Source organism: Fomitiporia mediterranea, assembly GCF_000271605.1.
Source record: "Fomitiporia mediterranea MF3/22 unplaced genomic scaffold FOMMEscaffold_1, whole genome shotgun sequence".
Classification (NCBI taxonomy): Eukaryota; Fungi; Basidiomycota; class Agaricomycetes; order Hymenochaetales; family Hymenochaetaceae; genus Fomitiporia; species Fomitiporia mediterranea.
The window spans coordinates 4,593,662-4,614,376 of record NW_006760386.1 but is presented as its reverse complement, the minus strand read 5'-3'; the positions used below and the strand labels follow the sequence as shown (position 1 = coordinate 4,614,376).

The 20,715-nt window shown below is 45.9% G+C and overlaps 6 protein-coding genes across 6 annotated transcripts; 3 read left to right on the top strand and 3 right to left on the bottom strand.

Moving 5' to 3' along the window:
- Positions 1-1,199: 1,199 nt before the first annotated feature.
- On the top strand, positions 1,200-3,849 carry FOMMEDRAFT_74827 (MFS general substrate transporter; the record flags this gene model as incomplete). The annotated part of the gene is made up of 15 exons (XM_007261911.1): positions 1,200-1,439; positions 1,494-1,551; positions 1,607-1,677; positions 1,939-1,995; positions 2,171-2,233; positions 2,473-2,507; positions 2,555-2,573; positions 2,672-2,724; positions 2,784-2,891; positions 2,964-3,020; positions 3,049-3,101; positions 3,160-3,294; positions 3,353-3,458; positions 3,511-3,611; positions 3,686-3,849. 15 exons carry the CDS (start codon positions 1,200-1,202, stop codon positions 3,847-3,849), a joined length of 1,320 nt encoding a protein of 439 aa, XP_007261973.1.
- A 1,335-nt stretch (positions 3,850-5,184) lies between these two features.
- Positions 5,185-7,850, top strand: FOMMEDRAFT_150675 (MFS transporter; the record flags this gene model as incomplete). The annotated part of the gene is made up of 20 exons (XM_007261910.1): positions 5,185-5,418; positions 5,467-5,524; positions 5,601-5,671; positions 5,736-5,755; positions 5,827-5,887; positions 5,946-6,002; positions 6,063-6,116; positions 6,182-6,244; positions 6,302-6,363; positions 6,412-6,427; positions 6,480-6,514; positions 6,566-6,584; positions 6,633-6,733; positions 6,790-6,897; positions 6,946-6,996; positions 7,055-7,107; positions 7,158-7,292; positions 7,364-7,469; positions 7,521-7,621; positions 7,687-7,850. The coding sequence occupies 20 exons, from the start codon at positions 5,185-5,187 to the stop codon at positions 7,848-7,850; spliced, it is 1,569 nt and encodes a 522-aa protein (XP_007261972.1).
- A 388-nt stretch (positions 7,851-8,238) lies between these two features.
- On the top strand, positions 8,239-10,019 carry FOMMEDRAFT_116452 (kinase-like protein). The gene is made up of 7 exons (XM_007261909.1): positions 8,239-8,398; positions 8,455-8,463; positions 8,532-8,563; positions 8,617-8,895; positions 8,953-9,304; positions 9,379-9,591; positions 9,680-10,019. The coding sequence occupies exons 1-7, from the start codon at positions 8,261-8,263 to the stop codon at positions 9,869-9,871; spliced, it is 1,215 nt and encodes a 404-aa protein (XP_007261971.1). The 5' UTR covers positions 8,239-8,260; the 3' UTR covers positions 9,872-10,019.
- Positions 10,020-10,315: 296 nt separating this feature from the next.
- FOMMEDRAFT_138072 (heat shock protein) lies at positions 10,316-12,915 on the bottom strand. The gene is made up of 4 exons (XM_007261908.1): positions 12,436-12,915; positions 12,295-12,371; positions 11,001-12,223; positions 10,316-10,931 (listed from the first exon to the last, which is right to left on the bottom strand). The coding sequence occupies exons 1-4, from the start codon at positions 12,880-12,882 to the stop codon at positions 10,642-10,644; spliced, it is 2,037 nt and encodes a 678-aa protein (XP_007261970.1). The 5' UTR covers positions 12,883-12,915; the 3' UTR covers positions 10,316-10,641.
- Positions 12,916-13,117: 202 nt separating this feature from the next.
- On the bottom strand, positions 13,118-16,364 carry FOMMEDRAFT_101433 (alpha/beta-hydrolase; the record flags this gene model as incomplete). The annotated part of the gene is made up of 9 exons (XM_007261907.1): positions 13,118-14,300; positions 14,368-14,492; positions 14,553-14,796; positions 14,920-15,339; positions 15,393-15,508; positions 15,552-15,585; positions 15,638-15,810; positions 15,872-16,069; positions 16,165-16,364. The coding sequence occupies 9 exons, from the start codon at positions 16,362-16,364 to the stop codon at positions 13,189-13,191; spliced, it is 2,622 nt and encodes an 873-aa protein (XP_007261969.1). The 3' UTR covers positions 13,118-13,188.
- A 708-nt stretch (positions 16,365-17,072) lies between these two features.
- FOMMEDRAFT_164793 (alpha/beta-hydrolase) lies at positions 17,073-20,103 on the bottom strand (the record flags this gene model as incomplete). Its single annotated transcript, XM_007261906.1, has 10 exons — positions 20,073-20,103; positions 19,896-20,011; positions 19,813-19,835; positions 19,556-19,753; positions 19,342-19,496; positions 19,257-19,290; positions 19,097-19,209; positions 18,280-19,045; positions 18,098-18,222; positions 17,073-18,031 (listed from the first exon to the last, which is right to left on the bottom strand). Exons 3-10 carry the CDS (start codon positions 19,827-19,829, stop codon positions 17,073-17,075), a joined length of 2,367 nt encoding a protein of 788 aa, XP_007261968.1. The 5' UTR covers positions 19,830-19,835; positions 19,896-20,011; positions 20,073-20,103.
- Between the last annotated feature and the right edge of the window lie 612 nt (positions 20,104-20,715).

Below are 20,715 nucleotides of genomic sequence, written 5' to 3'. Positions count from 1 at the left end.
AGATCATGTAATTTGGTTAAGTATTAGTTGAGTTATGATAGATTTTGTATTTGAGTGTACTTAGTGTGACGAAAATCACGAATCGCGCGTGTGACAATATTTATGAAAACGACAGTAACATTATGTAAGTTATTTTTTAAGGTAAGAAATTGTGAAATGCCTGATGTGAAAAAGGAAGTGATCTGACTTCATGCTTGCAGAGCAGAATCCCATTTTATTAATTTTTAACGTTTTCTGCCTCGCTTTGCTCACCGTGTACTTTGTTATGCATGATATTTTTTATTTTATTTAGTTCGCATAATATTCCCCGGAAACAATCGTTAGTGCTAATTTCTGGCTCTCTACATATTAACTTCAGCCCGCTGCCACATCTCCGCGGATAAGTACATTTCAACCTATCTGTGCACCTTTCGTCTAAACTGTGCTTTTCTCGCATCTTTAAACTTCTTGGCCCTTGCGTTCTCCTCGGTGGCTGATATTCGTAATGCTGACCTCTGGAACATGTCAACTGCCACCGCGGAGACAATCAGGTCCCATATAGACCGAAATATTTCGCTCACTTCCTTTTACAGTCGCGATAAGGACATGCCATCTACTGCTATATGGAAGCTTACTCTTGACATATGTGTGCCTAGCAGAGCTGACGACATTCTGTTCCCCTGAAGGACTACGATGGACAATGCTTCATTCCGGTGTATTCCACACTGCAGTGGAAGTAGATAAGCGGATAAGCGCGGGTGACAACGATGTTTTGAGGCAAAAACCTCGCTATAGAAAACACGCACTGTCCCTTCGAAGTTGCTTCTCACTAAAACTCTAGGACTGGACCTAGGTGCACGACGTGAATCAGAGTTCTTTCGGTCCTAGTCAGGCGGTACATGTCATTCTCTCTTGGCCAGACTCTGATGAAGAACGCCGTCTCTACCAATGGAAACCGTTGGTTGAACAGAGGAGCTCAAATGTATTGCGTGCTCAACTTATCTGGACATGCTGAGTAGTTTCTATTATCCCGTTCACCACCTCGGAACACCTAGGTCATGGGATTGATGCTTCTTTGCTTCCATCCATCCAATGTATCGGCACTCGGGATAACATTTGATGCTTCATCGCTGGCGCTGCGGGGTCAGGAGCTCCGCTTATTACTGCGTACTTATATCTCAAGCTGCAGGTAATATTCGCTAGCTTTTCTCCCGTTCATCATGGACTTACAAGCCGACTCCGATAAACCAAAGGCAGAGCGAAGCTTCCATGAAGTCTACGAAATTCCCGCGAATTCTAGTGGTCCTCACTCAATCGATGAGAAGGGAAGCCAGAACTCCGTTGCGATCGCTATCGCATCGTCGAAAGAACGTGCTATTGCGGAAAGACGTTTGTTGCGCAAGTTGGACATGCGCTTCATGCCGACTATCGTTCTGATATACATCATGAACTATATCGACGTAAGTATTTTAACTTCTTATCTTGTCTGTACGCTGATTATTTGTTACGTGCAGAGAAGTGCGATCACAACCGCTCGATTGAAAGGTCTTGAGCACGATCTCGGTCTTTCAGGTGAGCTTCGAAACACGTCCCTTGCTAAGAAAATGAAGCTCATTCTTCTATTCAGATATACAATATGATACCGCGGTGGCTATTCTCTATGCATCATACTGCACTTGTCAGATTCCATCAAATATGGTAGGTAAAAATATGCTCTTTCGCTTCTTGATTGAGCCTAATGTCATGTGAACGTCTCAAACAGTTTTTAAACCGTGTGCCAAGGTGTGTAGAAGAAAATTATATCGATTCGCCATTTCTCTTACTGAATTCGTCGACTGCCTAGACCTTCCCTATATATCGCACTCTGTGTGATGGGCTGGGGTTTAACAAGCGCAATGACTGGAGTAAGAAATCTCGGTAACCGGGAACCTTATCACTTTTGACCTTATGGACTTATAGGTCACGCGTAATCCCGCTGGAATTTTAATTTGCCGGGTCGTCCTTGGTATTCCTGAAGTCTGTGTGCATTCCAGAGTTCCCAGCCTTGAATATTACCTGACATATTCACTAGGCCGCTTTCTACCCTGGTACTGTTTATCTTCTTTCAAGATGGTATACACGGAAGGTTACACCACACATCGACTCTGTAAAAGATAGTTTCGCTGATTTATACGATATTGATGTATTATAGGAGTTGGCGTTCCGCACTTCTATCTTATTCTCGGGCATGATGGCTTCCAGCGCCTTCGGTAGTGTAGGTATTCATTTACATTTTCCTACCTCTGCTTACTAACGAAGGACTTCTTCAAGCTGATGGCCGCCGGTATTCTCTCAAACATGGAAGAGAGGCGAGGAATCAAAGGGTGGAGATGGTAAGTGTATAACGCAATCTGACACATTCTGGAACTAACAATCAACGAAGGCTGTTCTTCATTGAGGTAATTCTCGCACTCGGTTCTCCACGCTATCCAAGAAATTTAATTCCTGGCCCAGGGCGCAATAACCATTACTGTTGGCCTGCTGTCGATGTAAGCGTTTTGTAATCTTTTAATCGTCAGTCTCACCCCTTGTACAGATGGTCCCTCCCGGATTTCGTCAGTTATTCTTCCACGCGTTCTGTAGTTCTATCTAACTAGATTATCAGCCGAGCAATACAAGGTGGCTATCACCTGCTGAACGCCAATTGGCTCAGGCACGTCTTGCAGAAGATGCAGGTGAGGCAGACGAAGACCTAGCCGAGGAATCGTAAGTGAACCTCCCAGGAGTTTGCCTACGTATTGATTCACGATTTTGTTTGTCGGTAGCATGTTGCAGGGCTTGAAGATGGCGCTTAAAGACATCAAGGTTTACATCTTTGCCATGATGACAATGAGTATGTTGCTGGGTCTGTCATTCGCTAACTTCTTCCCGACGTAAGTCTTTTTACCGCACATTTTGATTTAAATTCAAAATAAAACGAAACTTAGTTTGACATCGACACTGAGATATAATACTACGATTACTTTGCTTTTGGCTGCGTACGTCATTTACTTACCTACGGCGTTGATGCAAACCTCAGGCATAAGCCAGTCCACCATGGGTCTGGGCTGCCATCGTCTGCTGTGTCAATGCGCTACATGCAGGTACGCGAATCAGATAATATACACCCTCCTGCCTTGCAATTGCTTCAACTTCACCCAGATAGAACGGGAGAGCGCTTCTTCCACACTTGCTTCTCGTGGTGGGGAGTGATTATAGGTTATATCATTGCTCTCTCTACGTTCTCCGTCGGAGGACGCTATGTCGCGTTGTTCTTGATGGCAAGTGGGCACGCGGGTAAGTCTGCTCTGAACGGACTAGTTGCTTTATTCATATCTAAGTGTTCTCTGCATAGGCTTCGCTCTTACTCTGGTATGGGTATCAAATACTATCCCGCGCCCTCCAGCAAAGCGTGCCGCCGCAATAGGTCTGGTCAATGGAATCGGAAATATAGGTAATCTGTGAGTAACTAGCTTTCTTAATCCCGAATGAGAAAACTGAGAAAATTTAAAGAATTGGTTCGTACGCATGGAAAGCGAAGTGGGGTCCACAATATCATCAATCCATGGTAATAGGCATTGCAGCTTTAACATTCAGCTCTTTCCTTGCGTTCGGTGAGCGTGTTCCATTTCACGTACTCGAATTGACTCTTCTGAACTGACGGGATTTTTCTTTTCTTTTCGTTTAGTTATGCGCTGCATTCTAAAACGCATGAACAAGAAACTCGACGAAGATGAGCTCGGCGCATTGAAAGGTGCACAGCGTCAGAGAATTGAGGATGCCGCTCGTTTGGAAGGCATCACAATCAGTGAGGCGATGGAAAGAAAGAAAGGCTTTAGGTACCTCTATTAAGGAGGAACGTTATGCCAATCCGGTCCTTTTTCTTGTGCATGGACAATCTGAAATTCCTTCATAAAGTTGACGATATAACTTGCGTCAAAGCATCTCCGTGAACCCTACAACCTTAATGCTTGAACACGTTGGAGTAGTGAACAAAAACGGTGAAAGTTTTACAAAGAAAGTTTAGACTCCGACTCAATCCTTATCACCCGCGTTTTTACAGAAATATGTATGCCACGTAACTCCCTACCATTCCACTACCATTTACTCGAGTATTTGCATGCTGCACAGGCTAGTGTGTAACGAAATAATACGGAGAATACAAGGCGGGGATTAATTTAAGACGATTTACTTACGACCGGAACATTGCAGCCGAAATCCATGCAAGCTCTAAATGCCGTGCTCAAGCCGAATCTGCTTCTCTGGTTCCCTCAGCACAGGGCTCGGATGCGGCATGATGCTACCGGAACAGCTTGTAGCTTAATGCGTCACGATTGGTCCAATGGATACCTTCTTTATTTCTAAGATGCGTTGCTCTATCGGCGGAGCGAGCGCTTTCAGCTATCGCTCGCGCAGAGAAGGTCCGATGTGAGAGCGGTACCTGGCTTATGAGATCCCTATGGTCGCATTTTAGACTGTGATATTATTACCCAGTGTTTATTTAAAGTCACCTTCCTATCGGCAACAAAGAAGCAAGTGACATGTGCGTACCCTTTTGCCATTCTCGTAAATACGTACTCAGTCTCAATGAATAACAGGGAACCCCGCCCGCTGTCAAAGAATCAATGCAAGAGCGGGGAGGATGATTCGGTTCACTTGGCACAGGCGAAGGTGTCTTTCAATGGACCACATGTCGACATGATTGAATGCATTCGATTCTATCTTGTAAGAAGCCGAAAGTCCCCGCCTGTGTATTTATTATTATCCGCGTGATTTCCGCCCTAGAAGCTGTAATGGGTATAGGATTACTCTGGACACCCGACTATTTCGAGGTACGATAGTAAATCTGTCACGGGAACAATCTAATAGCGACTTACCTTTGGTGTGGAACCTGGTCAAGTCTCGTCTGTTTTTCTTTTGTCGTCTATTGTTTTTGAAAGTTCTCATGCTGTGAATTTTAGCTGACATTACTACAAGCCTATAATATTCTGGATGAGGCACGGTCCCGGAAATAGTCAGCGATGTTTCATCGAAGGTCGAAGTCGTCAGGAGTCAGACTCGGAGCGTAACTCCACCTTGACGGCATCTGGAAAAGTGGCTTGCTGCTTCTCGCTGGGAATGGACCTCACGGAGTAAATATATACAAGCTCGACAGTTCGATGCGATATTGCCCTCCACCGTTCCACCATGAACGAACATCGTGCCGAAAAACACTCTGTCGAACATGCCATGCAGGACTTGCTCAGCAGTCCAGCTGAGTCCTGGAAACCACGAGAATCGGGAGAAGGGTCGACTGGTCAATCAAATCCAGCCGTAGCATCAGCAAGAGATCGTAGTGTGGCTGAGAAACGCCTGAAGCGCAAGTTGGACCTACGACTCATACCGACAATCGTTCTCATATACATGTTGGATTATATTGACGTGCGTCTACTGCAACATTCAACTCTATCTTTTCTCACTCGAATGCAGAGAAACGCTATTTCAACGGCAAGGCTGAAAGGATTAGAACATGACCTAAGTCTCACAGGTACGAGCGATTATCTCAACATATACATACAGACATGCTGCACGAACGTACTGTCCTCATCAACGTGTATGTCCAGATATCCAATATGACACGGTGGTCGCCATTTTCTTTACACTGTACTGTGCGGCCCAAGTACCTTCAACTATGGTGCGCGAATGCTTTTGAGACGGCGACAGAGACGTGGTTAATTGCTAATTGATAATTATCCCAGCTTCTGAACCGCGTTCAAAGGTATGGCTTGGATAATCTCGTTCGAGTAACATTTACTCAATGAATTTGCAATGCAAATATGCAATAAAAAGACCGTCGCAGTACATCGGATTATGTGTAATTGCCTGGGGATTGACAACTGCTATGACCGGGGTAAGCTTAACCAAGCATTCAATGTGGAAACCGTCTTCTTTAACCTTGTGCTGGTCAGATAACTCAAAATTATGGTGGAATCCTCATCTGCCGCCTATTGACGGGTCTTTCGGAAGTGCGTGTCCAGATAAGTATCGTTTTCAGTCAAACAAGGCTCATCGCCATTCTATGACAGTCTGTCTTTATCCCAGGATCCAGCTACTTCCTCTCGCGATGGTATACTCGAAAGGTGTGGATAACTGCCAATTCTGGAGACGAGTTTTCTAAACTAGATGTACTTGAATGGCCTTGCAGGAACTCACTTTAAGAACATCGATTGGTCTCGCGGGTATTATGTGCTCAAATGCGTTCGGCAGTGTGAGTTGCTATATTTCCTAATCCTCGTGTGTCTAAATTACGGAATTGCCATTCTAGCTTATGGCTGCTGGGATTTTGTCGAACATGGAAGGTAAACGCGGAATCAGGGGATGGAGATGGTGACCATAAATGCTTTCTGCTGTCTTTAGCCTACTTAACGTCCAAAGGTTGTATTTTATTGAGGTATCACGGAAGGCTTCCTGCCTTTCGCATGCACAATTAACCGATAATTTAGGGAGCTATCACTATTATAATCGGACTATTTTCATTGTAAGTATAAGTTAAATACGTGAATTCAATTTATTGACTACAGTTGCACAGATGGTCTCTTCCCGACCTTGTGAGTATTTATACTCTCAAAACTAGAATCTGTCTCAGAATTTAACAGCCGAACAATACGCGTTGGCTGTCTCCGGCTGAGCGTCAGCTTGCTCAAGCGCGTCTTTCTGAGGATGCCGGCGAAGCAGATGAAGATCTCGCCCAGGACTCGTAAGCATCGACTTTACTTACTGGATTAGAAATCTGTTTCCTCATTGTTATTTTAGAATGTGGATGGGACTGAAAATGGCAGTTAGAGACATTAAAGTCTCTATCTTCGCTATCATGCTCCTAAGCACGTATCTCGGTCTATCATTCACCAACTTTTTCCCCAGGTGATAAGTGGCCCAAGAATTTGCTGGCATGATCTGACGGTTCTGAAGTTTAACAGCGACGCTTGGATTTGACACCACTATTACGTTGCTTCTGGCTGCGTAAGGATATATTACAACACTGTTCTGCATGCACCACTGATACATAATTGTATTGAAGGCCGCCATGGGTATTTGGTGCTACCGTTACCTGCATAAACGGATATCATGCAGGTATGCAATATCTTTGGTGGCGCATGAAGACATATTCAATATCCATATAGATAAAACTGGTGAACGCTTCTTCCATCAATCTAATTCACAGTGGGGGACAATCATTGGCTTCATTATCGGACTGTCAACGCTCGTCACTGGAGGCCGCTACGTTGCTCTATTCCTGCTGGCTGCTGGTCACGCAAGTATGTTATCTTATCATTTACTTCACTTTTTATCTCGGCGTCAAACAAAACAACTGACTTCTTAATTTCAGGTCTCCCAATGATCTTTGTGTGTGTATCCAATACAATTCCGCGTCCTCCCGCAAAGAGAGCTGCTGCAATCGGAATCGTCACGGGTATTGGGAACGTGGGAAACCTGTGAGTCTCCTTCAGACACTTCTTAAATGACAGACTTACACATTACCTCAGAATCGGGTCATACACTTGGAAAGCCGCTTGGGCCCCACTGTATCATCAATCAATGATTATAGGAACCGCAGCGATGGTGCTTAGCTCGTTCCTTGCATTTGGTGAGTGTGTTCGCTCTGGTTGTGATATATAGCTCCCGCGTTCTGAACAGTATTGTTTCGCGTAGTTATGCGTTGTATGCTGAAGCGTATGAACAAGAGGTTGGATGAAGATGAACTCGGGGCACTTAAAGACGCCAATCGTGAACGCGTTGAAGATGCGGCTCTCCTGGAGGGCATAACACTAGAAGAGGCTATGGAGAGAAAGAAAGGATTCAGATACCTTTATTGATGGATGACATGCGCTGTATCATGTATTTGTCATGACCGCAGTAGAGTGATTAAGACGCTAAAGGGCCTTCGGAATTGAAAGCGACACGGTGTCGAATCTTGATCAATATACACAGTCAAAGTTACAATATTTGTCTGTACCTATCTGATAATGTTTCGTCACACATGCTATGATGGCTTTTATTTGATTATTCTGATACAATTTCAGCTGGTACGTGATGTGGGCACTTTTTGGCATTAATTTTTTTTCTGTTTAGGGCGGATAAATTCATTCTCCGCTTGAACTCAACGCGTTACGGTAACGTGACTTTTGATTTCATTCCGGCAACTCGGTTGCCGGTACCACAAGTCATTCCAGTTCCAATGACACGCGCCGTCGCGCCCAGCCTGCCTTCTCTTGTTCATACATCAATGTCTGCCTCAAAAGACACTAAAATTGGAGGAGAGATAGGCGAAATAAGAGCCAACATTGATGTTAACCAGCTCAATGCATACCTTGAAAAGCATGTCAAGGCTGTTACAACACCCGTGGATGTCAAGCAGTTTAAGGTGAGTCTTCTCCAGAGTCATGGACATGTGGTGTGTATTTGAAGTACATTGCATAGTTTGGGCAGGTATGTCACTACTATGCGCCTACACAATGCTGGTTAGTGAGGCTCAAATGACGACTCTCCGATTCCAGTCCAATCCGACATATTTCTTGACGGACGCTAGGTTCGGTGAAATTAACTTCTCTTGCCCCCAAGTCATCTTATTTTCGTCTTCAGGAATACGCGATTCGTATTGCGCAAGAAGCCAGCAGGGAAACTCATCAGCAAGACAGCACATCAAATCGAACGCGAATATACCGTCCTCAAGGCTCTTCACACGCACAACTCGCAACCGGATACTCGTCCTGCGGATCGCGTCCCCGTTCCCGAACCGATTGTACTATGTACAGACGAAAATGTTATCGGAACACCGTTCTATATTATGGAGTTCCTTGAAGGGAGGATTTTCACCTACATACGAATGCCGCAGATCTCTTCGAAGGATAGGCGAGAATGGTAATGTGGCATGCCATTTGAAGATAACCTGCGAACTAAGATATGATTTTCATTTAGCTGGTTAGCAGCTATTCGTGCCTTATCCTCCCTCTCTAAACTCGACCCTAAAGCAATCGGCCTGTCAACATTCGGTCCCAACACACCCTACTTTCCACGGCAAATAAGTTCCCTCTCTCGAGTCTCGCTCGCCCAGGCCGAGTCCATCGATGTCGAATCCGGTAAACCAACAGGAAAGATCCCTGGGTTCGATGAGATGATCAGATGGTATTCCGCTCACCTCCCCGACGAAAGTAAAACCGGACTACGTGTAGTTCACGGAGATTACAAAATTGATAACTTAATTTTCCATCCCACTGAGAATAGGGTTATTGGAATTCTTGATTGGGAGTTGAGTACACTTGGCAGCCCGGTATGTCTTTCCTCTTTTCCTCCATATTGATATGTTTATCCGTTTCTTCATGCTGACGCGCGTTGCTTGTTTAGTTAGTGGACCTAGCGAATCTCCTCATGCCCTGGTCTGTCAACCCAAACGACATACCCGACGACGGCGCAGGTTTCGGCCATTCCCTTCTCACATTCGAGTCCGGACAAATACCCGCCTCGATAGAAGAACTCGAACGCGAATACTGTTCACTCACTAACCAAAGTTATCCGGTGGAAGGAATCGTGTTCGCTCGAAGTTGGATGGTATTCCGAGTACGTCTCATTTTCCGTCCCTTTCTCCTCTCAAAGCTGTTGATTGCGAACAAATATTTATGAACGATTTATTTTGCTTTTTATTTAGTTATCAATCATCTCACAAGGTATCGCCGCACGCTACGCCCTCCGTCAAGCAAGCTCCGAAAAAGCAAGCATACACGTCCAACTCTTCCCATTGTTCGGCGAACTTGCACGAAAGGCTCTCGAACGTGAGGGTATCGACATTTCTACTGCGAATGGTGATGGGAGAAGTACAACTGCGAAGTCGAGACTTTAATGAATAGTAAAACGAAAGTGGAACGGGGACCCTCTTCTCCAGGATCTTTCTTGCCCGGATATTTCTTGACCGGATATTTCTTGCAATTTTGTCAACGTGTTTTCTGTTACCGTTAATGTGCTGCTTTTGTGTAGAAACCATATCTTGCCCAGCTATTCACAACGTGCTCATACAAAAATAGAAGATAACATTCTCAAAGAAATAAACATTCTAGTGGCTTCACAGAAGAAACTGACGCATGCTGAATATTTGACCCTTTTCCAATCTTTAATTTTAATTTTTATACGCCATGCCACGTCATCACACCACCAAATATTCACGACTCTAACAATCAGGAAACATTTATCATTTCTTTCCGTTAGTTTGCACAAAACGAATAGCATGAACGAGTCGTAAAAAAGTCGAAAATTTGTGTAAAAAAAGTGAAAAGTTAGAAGTGTAGGTTCTGAGTGGGGCTGTAAAACAACTTTCCTTCCCTCCTCCCTACGTACGACAAACCGGCGAGCCGCTCAGTTGTTTACTGCGCATCGAAGAAAAGGAAAGAAGGGAAAGTAGAGAAAAGGAAAGACAAGGAATATACGAGATGCTAGTGTACTATAAGATATTGATGCATGATGTCGAAAGTTACTACTTTTGATGGACAGGGGAAGTCTAGGTGTGGTAAGTGGGGAGGATATGGACAAGGTAGTGAGAATGAGCAGATTAGTTAGTAGTGGACGCGACCGAGGCGGGAGAAATTCGAGATTCGGAAAAGATAATAGGAGAGTTATTTAGTTCTCCTTCTTCTCCTTGTTCTCTTCCGTACTCTGGTTCTCCGTAGATGACTCCGACGAAGATGACGATGACGAAGCGTTAGTTTCTGCGTTACGCTTCTCATACAACTTCTGGAATAGACCCAAAGATGCCTGCTGAGTCTCGTCGATCTTCGTCTTGATCGACTCTGCAGTGATGGAAGCGTCACCCGACTGACCCTTTGAAGCGAGTTCACGCAGGTCGGAAACGAGTTTCGTGATCTTCTCGTTGTCTGCTGACTCGATGTCGCCCTTGAATTCGTTCAAAGCTATAATTCATAGACAGAAAGCAAACTCATTAGAAGGGAGGAAAAATTGCAGGGAGAATATATGCTTACCCTTTTCAGTATCATGGCACACCGACTCGGCCTTGTTCGCCTCCTCAATCACCTGCTTGCGTGTCTTATCCGCCTCAGCGAACTGCTCGGCATCCGCAACCATCTTCTCAATATCCTTATCGCTAAGACCAGATGACGAAGCGATAGTCATCGACTGGTCCTTGCCTGTCGCCTTGTCCTTAGCAGAGACGTTCACAATACCATCAGCATCAATGTCGAAGGTGATCTCGATTTGCGGGACACCCTTGGGAGCAGGTGGGATACCAACGAGGTTGAAGTTTCCGAGAAGCTTGTTGTCCCGTACGAGTTCACGTTCACCCTGGTAGATCTTGACTTCGATAGCGGTCTGGCCATCGGCGGCTGTTGAGAAGACTTGAGACTTCTTGGTCGGGATCGTCGTGTTGCGAGAGATGAGCTTCGTCATGATACCACCGAGTGTCTCGATACCGAGCGAAAGAGGTGTGACATCGAGAAGGAGGATATCAGTGACATTACCAGCGAGAACACCAGCCTGAATCGAAGCACCGATAGCAACAGCTTCGTCAGGGTTGACACCCTTACTGGGCTCACGACCAAAGACACCCTTGACCGTATCCTGAACCTTTGGCATACGAGTCATACCACCGACAAGGATAACTTCGTTAACCTCCGATGCCTTGACACCAGCATCCGAAAGAGCCTTCTTGCAGGGGTCAATAGTACGCTGGACAAGCGGATTCACTAGCGATTCGAACTGTGACCGTAGCAATTTCATGTTGATGTGCTTCGGTCCCGACGCATCAGCAGTAATGAACGGCAAGTTAATTTCCGTCTGTTGTGTCGACGAAAGCTCAATCTTCGCCTTCTCGGCCGCTTCACGAATACGCTGGATCGCCATTCGGTCAGACGACAAGTCGGAACCACTTTCCTTCTTGAACTCCTTCAAGATGAACTCAACGAGGAAGTGGTCGAAATCTTCACCACCCAAGTGAGTGTCACCGTTCGTCGACTTCACCTCAAACACACCCTTCTGCATCTCCAAGATGGAGATATCGAAGGTACCACCACCAAGGTCGTAGACGGCGATAACGTTTGAGTCAGTGCGATCCATACCGTAGGCGAGAGCAGCTGCAGTCGGCTCATTGATAACACGAAGGACATCAAGGCCAGCAATTTGACCTGCATCCTTCGTTGCTTGTCGTTGAGCATCGTTGAAGTATGCCGGGACGGTGATAACAGCATGGCTAGAAAAAGTGGAAAAAAGGAGAAATAAATATTCCGCGGAAATAGCGCGAAGAAAAAAGCTCCCACTTACTTCACTTTTTTGTTCAAATAAGCCTCAGCCGTCTGCTTCATCTTCGTCAGCACCATTGACGAGAGCTCTTCAGCCGACTAGTTAAGTTGAGAAAAAAGGGGTCAATGAGTCTCAGCGTATCTGCTGACAAATAATACATACGTAGAGACTCTTCTTGCCGTCCTGGTCGACCTCCACAGCAGGTCGCCCGTCGGGACGAGGGACAATCTTGAATGGCCAGTGCTCCCTGTCCTGCTTCACCTCCTTGTCATTAAACTGTCGGCCAATCAGTCGCTTGAACCCGAAAACGGTGTTCTGCGGGTTGACAACGGCCTGGCGCTTTGCAGGCAGACCAACAAGACGCTCGCCGTGCTTCGTGAACGCAACAACAGAAGGTGTTGTCCGGTTACCCTCGGCATTTTCAATCACACGGGGAGTTTTGCCCTCCATGATAGATACACAAGAGTTTGTCGTACCCAGGTCAATACCAATGACGGGGCCATTAACCTTGCTATTCATATTCCGCGCAATCATAGATCGCGGGATCTGCGCGAATGCGCCTGAGCGCAGCGACTGGGGGCGAACAGCATGGCGGGCGGCAGAGAACATTGTGAGGGATATCGGAGGAGGAGGAGGAGGTGGTGGTGGTGGTGGTAGAGGAGGAAAGACTACTGGCGAGTGAGTGACGTTCCAATTTTTTTCTTGTAAGCCGGTCCCCGGTTCCCACGACTTGATTGGTTGTGTTACGTAATATAACTCTTTCCGGTTGTTTCCTGTTCTTTCTGCGGAATTCCATCCCTCTCCGAAAACACAAGAAGAAAAATCAAAAAAGTCTATCATATTTCCGACACTATCATCCATTTACTATGCTTACTATGATTACAGAATACTCCACAACGAACCGTGGGTATGCACTCAATGTTGCGTTGTACTCTGCCTCGGTGATTGCTCTTGCTCTGAGTCTCGCTTCAAGTGACTATGCGAGCCGGATCCTCTCGAATGCCTATGTGTCTGTGATGCACTCCGTGATAGCGTCTTTTCCAACTGGTGATCAGAATCATGTGGGGATTCAGCCCGTCCGCTTTTTGACGCTCGCTGAGATCCACGACGCTTCACTTCGGACCCACCTTTCTCACTGCCACCACTACCGATTCTCCGCACAATTTCCGACCACAGGCTGGTCCTGCTAGGATCTGCAGGTGGCTCGTCTGCCGTCTTGGATAGCTGAAGCGCCTCCTTCGTGTCGAGTCTCGCAACGATACTGCTTGGAGGCGGACGTTCCTCTGGGTCCTCTGCCCACGCCCATACCCAACTTGCCTCCGAACGACTGGCATTGGCTCCTGCTTCAGCTGTGGCACCACCCTGTTGCTGTTCAACCCCCTTCTGTAAAAGACTCTCTTGGAGCTCTTTAATAGTTTTCACAGGGACCTTCTCTACATGCTCCAAACTCGTCTCGCGTTTCTTCTTAATCGTCCCCTTACCTCTTGCGAATCTTTCATTCCACTTCGTTTTTCCTTCAATGTATCTGCGTAGCACGAGTTCACTCACTACACCAACGCTTTCTAGAGGCATTGTGCACGCGCCCAGTTTGCTTGGTTCTTCAAGTGGGCGCACCTCGCCCTGTGCGGAGACTCGCTCTCTTATTATATGCCCCACGAATGGCGAATTAGACCCTTCCGGTATTTGTTGATATACACTTGCATCGCCTGCAAGCCTCACTTTCTTGATCTGGGACGAAGCTCTTTTGTCACTACCTGTGGTTGACTGACTTTGACTCTTTCTTCCAGTAGAGTCAATGGCTCTTCCGATAGTTCCAGAGCTACGCCTTGATTCCTTCGGAGCAGTACCGGAAACGGATCCTGATCTCTCAGCTCTCTGTTTTTTCGGCGAAGCTTCGTCATCCGTGCTACTTTCCGTCTCCGAAGGAAGCGTCCCGAGAGCATACTTGCTGAACGTTGTCATCGCGTCGAAACAAAATTGTGCGGACTTGCAGAGAAAGAAGATGACAGGAAAAATATGAGCTGCGTCTATAGGTGCAAAGAATATTCAAAACAGCTTAAACACGGCCAATGCAATCGGGTAAGAGGGACTAACCATCATAAACCTGCAGATGTACCTTCGTCGGCCGAAACCGCCCTTCTATGCCTTCCAATTTTGGATACAGCTTCCTTGCTTCGGACTTGACAGGATATCGTTTAGGATCAGCAGCCTTGTGAGCTCTAAAATGCTGAATAAGTCACCATGATCGTAGCGTCTTTTGGAATTATGAAACCACTGACGTATATATGATTTCGTCTCTCAAGACTTCACCATCACCTGCAATCACCAGCAGCGGAGGAAGCCCGCCAAGGTAAGACAACGCTGGGCTCACAAGCGGATGCGTCAAAAGTGAGTTAGGCGCATACATATGCAGCTGGTCATGCACTTCCAGCACATCACCGTTCTCTGTCTTCACACGCATTGTTTGGTCGCTCGTCTTACCCGCAATCGGCAAAGACGCCGACGAGCCCGTGTTCAGTGGTGCTTTATGCTGACTGTCCCGATGAGGTGACGAGGACAATCCCGACTTTTTCACGGCTGCGGCCCGTACGTCTCCACTCCTCGCAAGATCTGCTAGTGTCTCTTTCGATGCATTAGGCCCATTACTCCCTGACGCACTGGCATGATCTCGTTTCCCATGATCGGTGTGCCTCTCACCATGACGACTTCGACCTTTATGACCATGACCCGATGCGTTACTCACATGCCTACGAATCGTAGCCTGCATCTCATCCGTATGCGCATCAGAGGGAGGCGGCCACAGAACAGAAGGTCTGAAAATCGAAAGTCCGTACTTTGGGATAACGTCCGTATCCGTATTGGTATGGATACTAGGAAAAGAATGTGTGAGATCGCACCAAGGCGATATAACGATGCCACCAGCTGGTCTGGGTAGTTCAAGATCACGAATCACCTGCAAAAGAGCGAGAGTGAGACCACCGCCGGATGAATCTCCTGAAATGATAAGTTGCTTCGGATCAACGAGCGCATGCTTTGCATCCGATGGAGGACGAATTAAATATAAATCTAAAATTCGTTTCTTGAGAAGAAATTAGCGATCGCGCGGTATCGGAACGTACATGCGGCCAAAGCGTCCTGCAAGGCACAGGGGAATGGGTATTGAGGAGCAAGTCGATATGATACCGTGAGGATGCGACAGTTAGACTTGCGGCTCATTCGTTGGATCGAATATCTACTTGTTTTCAGCTTTTACTCAATCCTCAGAAATTCACCCATACCTCTCGGTATCAATATTACCAAAGAAATACGCTCCTGTATAGTATTCTCAGTTTCCAAGCCAATATCTGGAGAGTACAAAGCATACCGCCGTGGAAATACAAGATACACGGAAGCTCGTTCATCTCAGGCTCGTATTCAGACACTTCATCCTCATTCTCCGAAACTGGTCTTCTGGATTTTTCAGACTTTCGTCGTTCCCTTCTTTCTTCTTTAATACGCTGGTGATCCTTCTTCGCCACGATCCATTGGGCATTTATGCTGTCAATTAATTATATTAATATCCGATAATTCTTCGAGGCGTAATAATGATGCGAATAACCCTCTGATACTGCGCACTTGCCACCAAACTGTTCCACCGACAAGTTGGCGCGTCTTTCCCCCACCACCCAAGACTTCGACAAGCTTCTTCGCAGCCTCTTCGCACACTTCCATTGGTATGACCACAGGAGTCTTTATCATCCAAGGTACCGTTGGCGTTCGCGCATTGGTGAGCTGCTGTAGATCCTCAATTGTGTGCCTATTAAAAATGTCAGATCGTGTGGCGTATAAAGATATGCCAGGAACGAACTTGGTAGCCGCTTTGACCATCGACTACATATCACTTTTAGATACTTCTCGACACATGTCAAGTGGAAAGGTGACGAACGTACCTTGATGAAATGAAATATCTCGTTATAAAGCAGATCATCAGTCAAAGATTCGCCATCCTCTTTTGCCTTGCTCTTCTTGTCCCTGAAATAATGTTTCACAAGACTCTGTAGAGCCCAGGGACCAGCTCTCAAGCTAACATGACGAGTCAACTCTGTAGACATGATGCGGGGGTGGCGCTCTGTTCGCAAGGTACGCAAATCAGTATTCCTGGCAAATTAAAGGCAATCTCCAGTGATTCTCCACATTCGTTTTGAGATAAACTGCATTATCTACAGTCCAATACTCATCAGAAGTGCATTGTAGATTAGGCTAGCCTCGTCTTCGCATAGCTCTCACTTCTTTACGGTTTGCTGGGTGGCGCCCAAGGGAAAAGGAGTAAGTGGACGCCGCATACTGATTGCAGTATGCCTTCGAAAGCTAGTGGAAGATGGGTATTGCACACCCGCAACAGACTATACTCAGAAAGGCAGTAATAAGCGTTAGTTGGTGGCAACGTATGAGCCCGCAGGGAGTCGTCGAAGTAGTTCTGCGTTGAATCTGCAATGCTGAATTTTGGGAGCGAAGTCGGCCCGGCCCGATTACGCGAGTTCCAAAAGAAGAAATGTTGTGATAAAGGATCTTGGTGGATAAATCAACACAAAAGATTTTTGAATATTCTATTGTAAGTTCAATATATTGTGAGATAGGACGTGGAAATACACGACAAGAGTAATCCAAAATAAATGGAATAATTAGCCGGTCGAGCATATTGTGCATTCATGCACTATACTATACTTATTGCTATTGCTTCAATAATTCTGTCCTCACTCAGCATGTCCTTGCGATTGATTAATATCGGGGTATAACTCTCTTCTCTTTCGTCTTCTCGACTAATGATTTGACGTTCGGTCGTGGTTCTTTTTCCTCGAAAGCAATGTAAATGTGCCCCTTATTTTGCGGTCACCCAACGAAGCATGCGACTCGGACTTTGTCAGCTCACTCTCAGAGCCGCGTGTGGAATGCCCCCTTGCATCGCCAGATGCTGTCTTTTGCTTGCTTCCATCAGTCCCGTCTCTGTCAGGCTTAGTATCACAAATAATCCTAGACCATAGTCTGGTCTTGGTCGGATCCTTGCATGGCTTTTCCGCTATCTTGGCAAGCTGACGTGCCTCCTTCGTATCAAGTCTTGCAACAATGCTGCTAGGGGGTGGGTATTCGTCATCTTTGACAGCCCACGCCCACGCCCAGTTCATATTTGAGGAATGCGGGACATCTTCTTGGTGAGAAATGGAGCTTGTATCAGACGCACCGTCATTAGCTTGCCTTCCAGCCTTGTCCTGTACCGAGTGCTTTTCATGTCTGTGATCGCCTGGAGGAGCATTCTTCACATAGTTCAGACTCGTTCCACGCTTTTTGTGAATATGCTTCTCTGTTTTGGAGAACCGCTCCTTCCATTTCTGTGTCCCTTCAAGATACCTACACAGTATGCGTTCATCTATTGCGCCAATGTTTTCCGAGGGCAAGGTACATGCGGGTAATTCGCTTTGCCGCTCAAGTGGCCGAACCTCTCCTTTTGCGGACACTCGAATCCTGATCATTGTATTATCCCTAAATTGGTTACTCTCGCCATCTGTAGGCGGCTCGTAGAGCCTCCAGTCATCCGCAAATCGTACGCTTCTATCGGCTTCAACTTCTTCTTCCATAACAGAGCACTGATCACTGTGATCAGGTGAAGTACCTTCCGTTCTCAATGGCTCAATCACCATGTCGATGAACGTCCACATAGCCCCAAAGCAAATCTTCGCAGATTCGCAGAGGAAACATAGTAATGGAAAGACATGAGGAGCATCTGGAAAAGTGATGGTCATTAATGCCGCAAAATATGAAGCTGCGGTAGCCAAAAAGAAAGGCTAACTGTCGTAAACCTGAAGATGCACCTTTGTCGGTTTGGAGTGCTCTTCAATACCTTTAAATTTAGGATACATCTTTCTTGTTTCTGGATGTACTGGGTAGCATTTGGGGTGAGCGGCTTTGTGGGCACTAAGAAGCTATGTTCAGCGGGCACAAATCTGGAGTTTTAGCAACTCTGATACTGACGTATAAATGATTTCGTCCCGCAAAACCTCACCATCACCTGCGAATACTAATAGTGGCGGGAGTCCGCCAAGGTACGATAAGGCCGGGCTCACGAGCGGATGTCTGAGAAGGTTATTCGGTGCATACATGTGTACTTGGTCTTTCACTTCTAAAATTCCTCCGTCGTTCTTCCTCGCACGTAGTACTTTATCTTCACTTTTCTCCGTTCTTGGCAAGACGGTCGATGGCACGCAATCAGCTGTAGCTTTCTCTTGACCGCGTTTTAGCGATGATGATGAACCTGAATTCCTGGTAGCAGTAGCATTCATTCCTCTGCTTTCTGTGGGGTCCGTAGAGGCCCTTTTCGAAGATTTAAGAACACTATGGCTGGTGGAGTCGCTTCGAGAGTCCCGATTCACGTGACTAGTAGAGGGCGTACGTCCTTTTCGACCTGCCGCCTGATTGACGTGTGAACGGATCTTTGAATGCATATTAGCTGTTTGCTCATCAGATGGAGGTGGCCATAGGTGGGAAGGCCTGAAAATTGAAAGCCCGTATTTGGGGATAAAGTCTGTCTTTGTGTTGGTAAGAACACTAGGAAAAGAGTGTGTTAGGTCACACCAGGGCGAAATAAGAATGCCTCCAGCAGGTCGAGGCAGACCCAGGTCGCGTATGACCTGGAGTAGTGCAAGAGCGAGGCCACCTCCTGCAGAATCCCCGGAAATGATTAGTTGCTTCGGACGAACGGTGTGCTTCGCGCCGGACGGGGGATCAACCAAGTACAAATCTAAAGTTTGTCTGAGGGGGAATTCTCAATTAAGAGAAGTTTGAAACGTACATGCAGCTAAAGCATCCTGAAGTGCGCAAGGGAATGGGTACTGAGGGGCAAGTCGATATGAAATAGTGAGTATTCGACAGCCAGCATAAATGGCCATATGCTCAGTCGAGTACCTATGTAACGTCAATATTTACTCAAATCTTCACAAAAGCATATACACCTCTCTTGATCAACACTACCCATAAAATAACCTCCTGCATATGTTGATCAACATTCGAACAACTGAATAATAATGACGTACTCACCACCGTGGAAGAATAATACGCATGGTAGGTTGTTCATGTCAGGATCGTATTCAGAATCTTTGCCCGCAGGCTCTGGTGAAGGGCGTCTAAATTTTCGCGATCTTCTGTGCTTCATGTCTTCTTTATCCCTTAAACTGATCCATTCGGCGCTAACGCTATACATTGCGTGGTGTTAAGAACAGGAAACTGTCAAAGTTCAGTAAAAGAGACTGACCCACCGGTGCTGCGCACTTGCCACCATATCGTTCCCCCAACGAGCTGGCGTGTTATTCTTTCCCCACCTAGTACTTCAATGAGCTTTTCGGCGGCTTTGTTGCAAACATCTATTGGTATTAGTATCGTTGTTCTTTTAATCCATGACGACGGTAGTGTTTGCGAGCTGCAGACCTGCTGCAAGTCTTCAATCGTGTACCTGATAATTGCAAGTATAAGTTACGATATGTAACGTATTGAAAATGATTGACAACGCACTTTATAGATTCCCGCATGAAGAACTACAGCGTAGTTAGGCTTCCTCTTTTCAATGTACGTAAATCATGAGTTACTGGGCATACCTTGCAGAACTCAAATATCTCTCTGTACAGGGGATCATCATAAAGGTATTCTATATCCTTTCCTGATTTTTTACCTCTCTCCCGTAAAAAGCGTTCCACCCGAAACCATAGAAGTGCTGGTAATGAGCTTAACATGCGTTTCGGGGTGACAGGCATGGAGGGAAAGCGTTACACCACCTTTCAGACCTCCCGTTTGCTGAAATATCGCCTGCTCGCCCCTACATAGTACGTTTGCTTTCTATGGTTCCGCAAAGTAGCGTTGAACCACATCACTGCATCATGCTGGTATGTGTTTTACCTTACCATGAGACGCCGCGGACAGGCCTGGGTTTGAATTATTCCTCCATCGTGGTCGGTTAGTCTCTGGCATCAAGAGCCATAAGCCGCACATTCGTATAAGTCGGTTCGATTCATATGGGCCGAGTTACAGTAAGTGATAAATCAGATAAAGTATCTCTGGTTGATCGGCATTTGCGATCAACTAATGTCCCACGGTAAACACAGTATCTTCCTTTATTCAAGTTATTGGATTACTGTCGTTTTCATAAATATTGTCACACGCGCGATTCGTGATTTTCGTCACACTAAGTACACTCAAATACAAAATCTACTATAATTCAACTAATACTTAACTAAATTACATGATCTAAGTTGTAAAAATTATACTTTTGAAGTATCTTTCATATTCCAGAAAAAATGAAGTAAAATGAGCAAAAATTGAGTAAGATACAACACAATATGTGAGTTTTCCCTATATTTCATGTATATGAGTTTTCCTAGCCCTAAAACTGATTGTACAATACTATAAACTAGTCTAAAT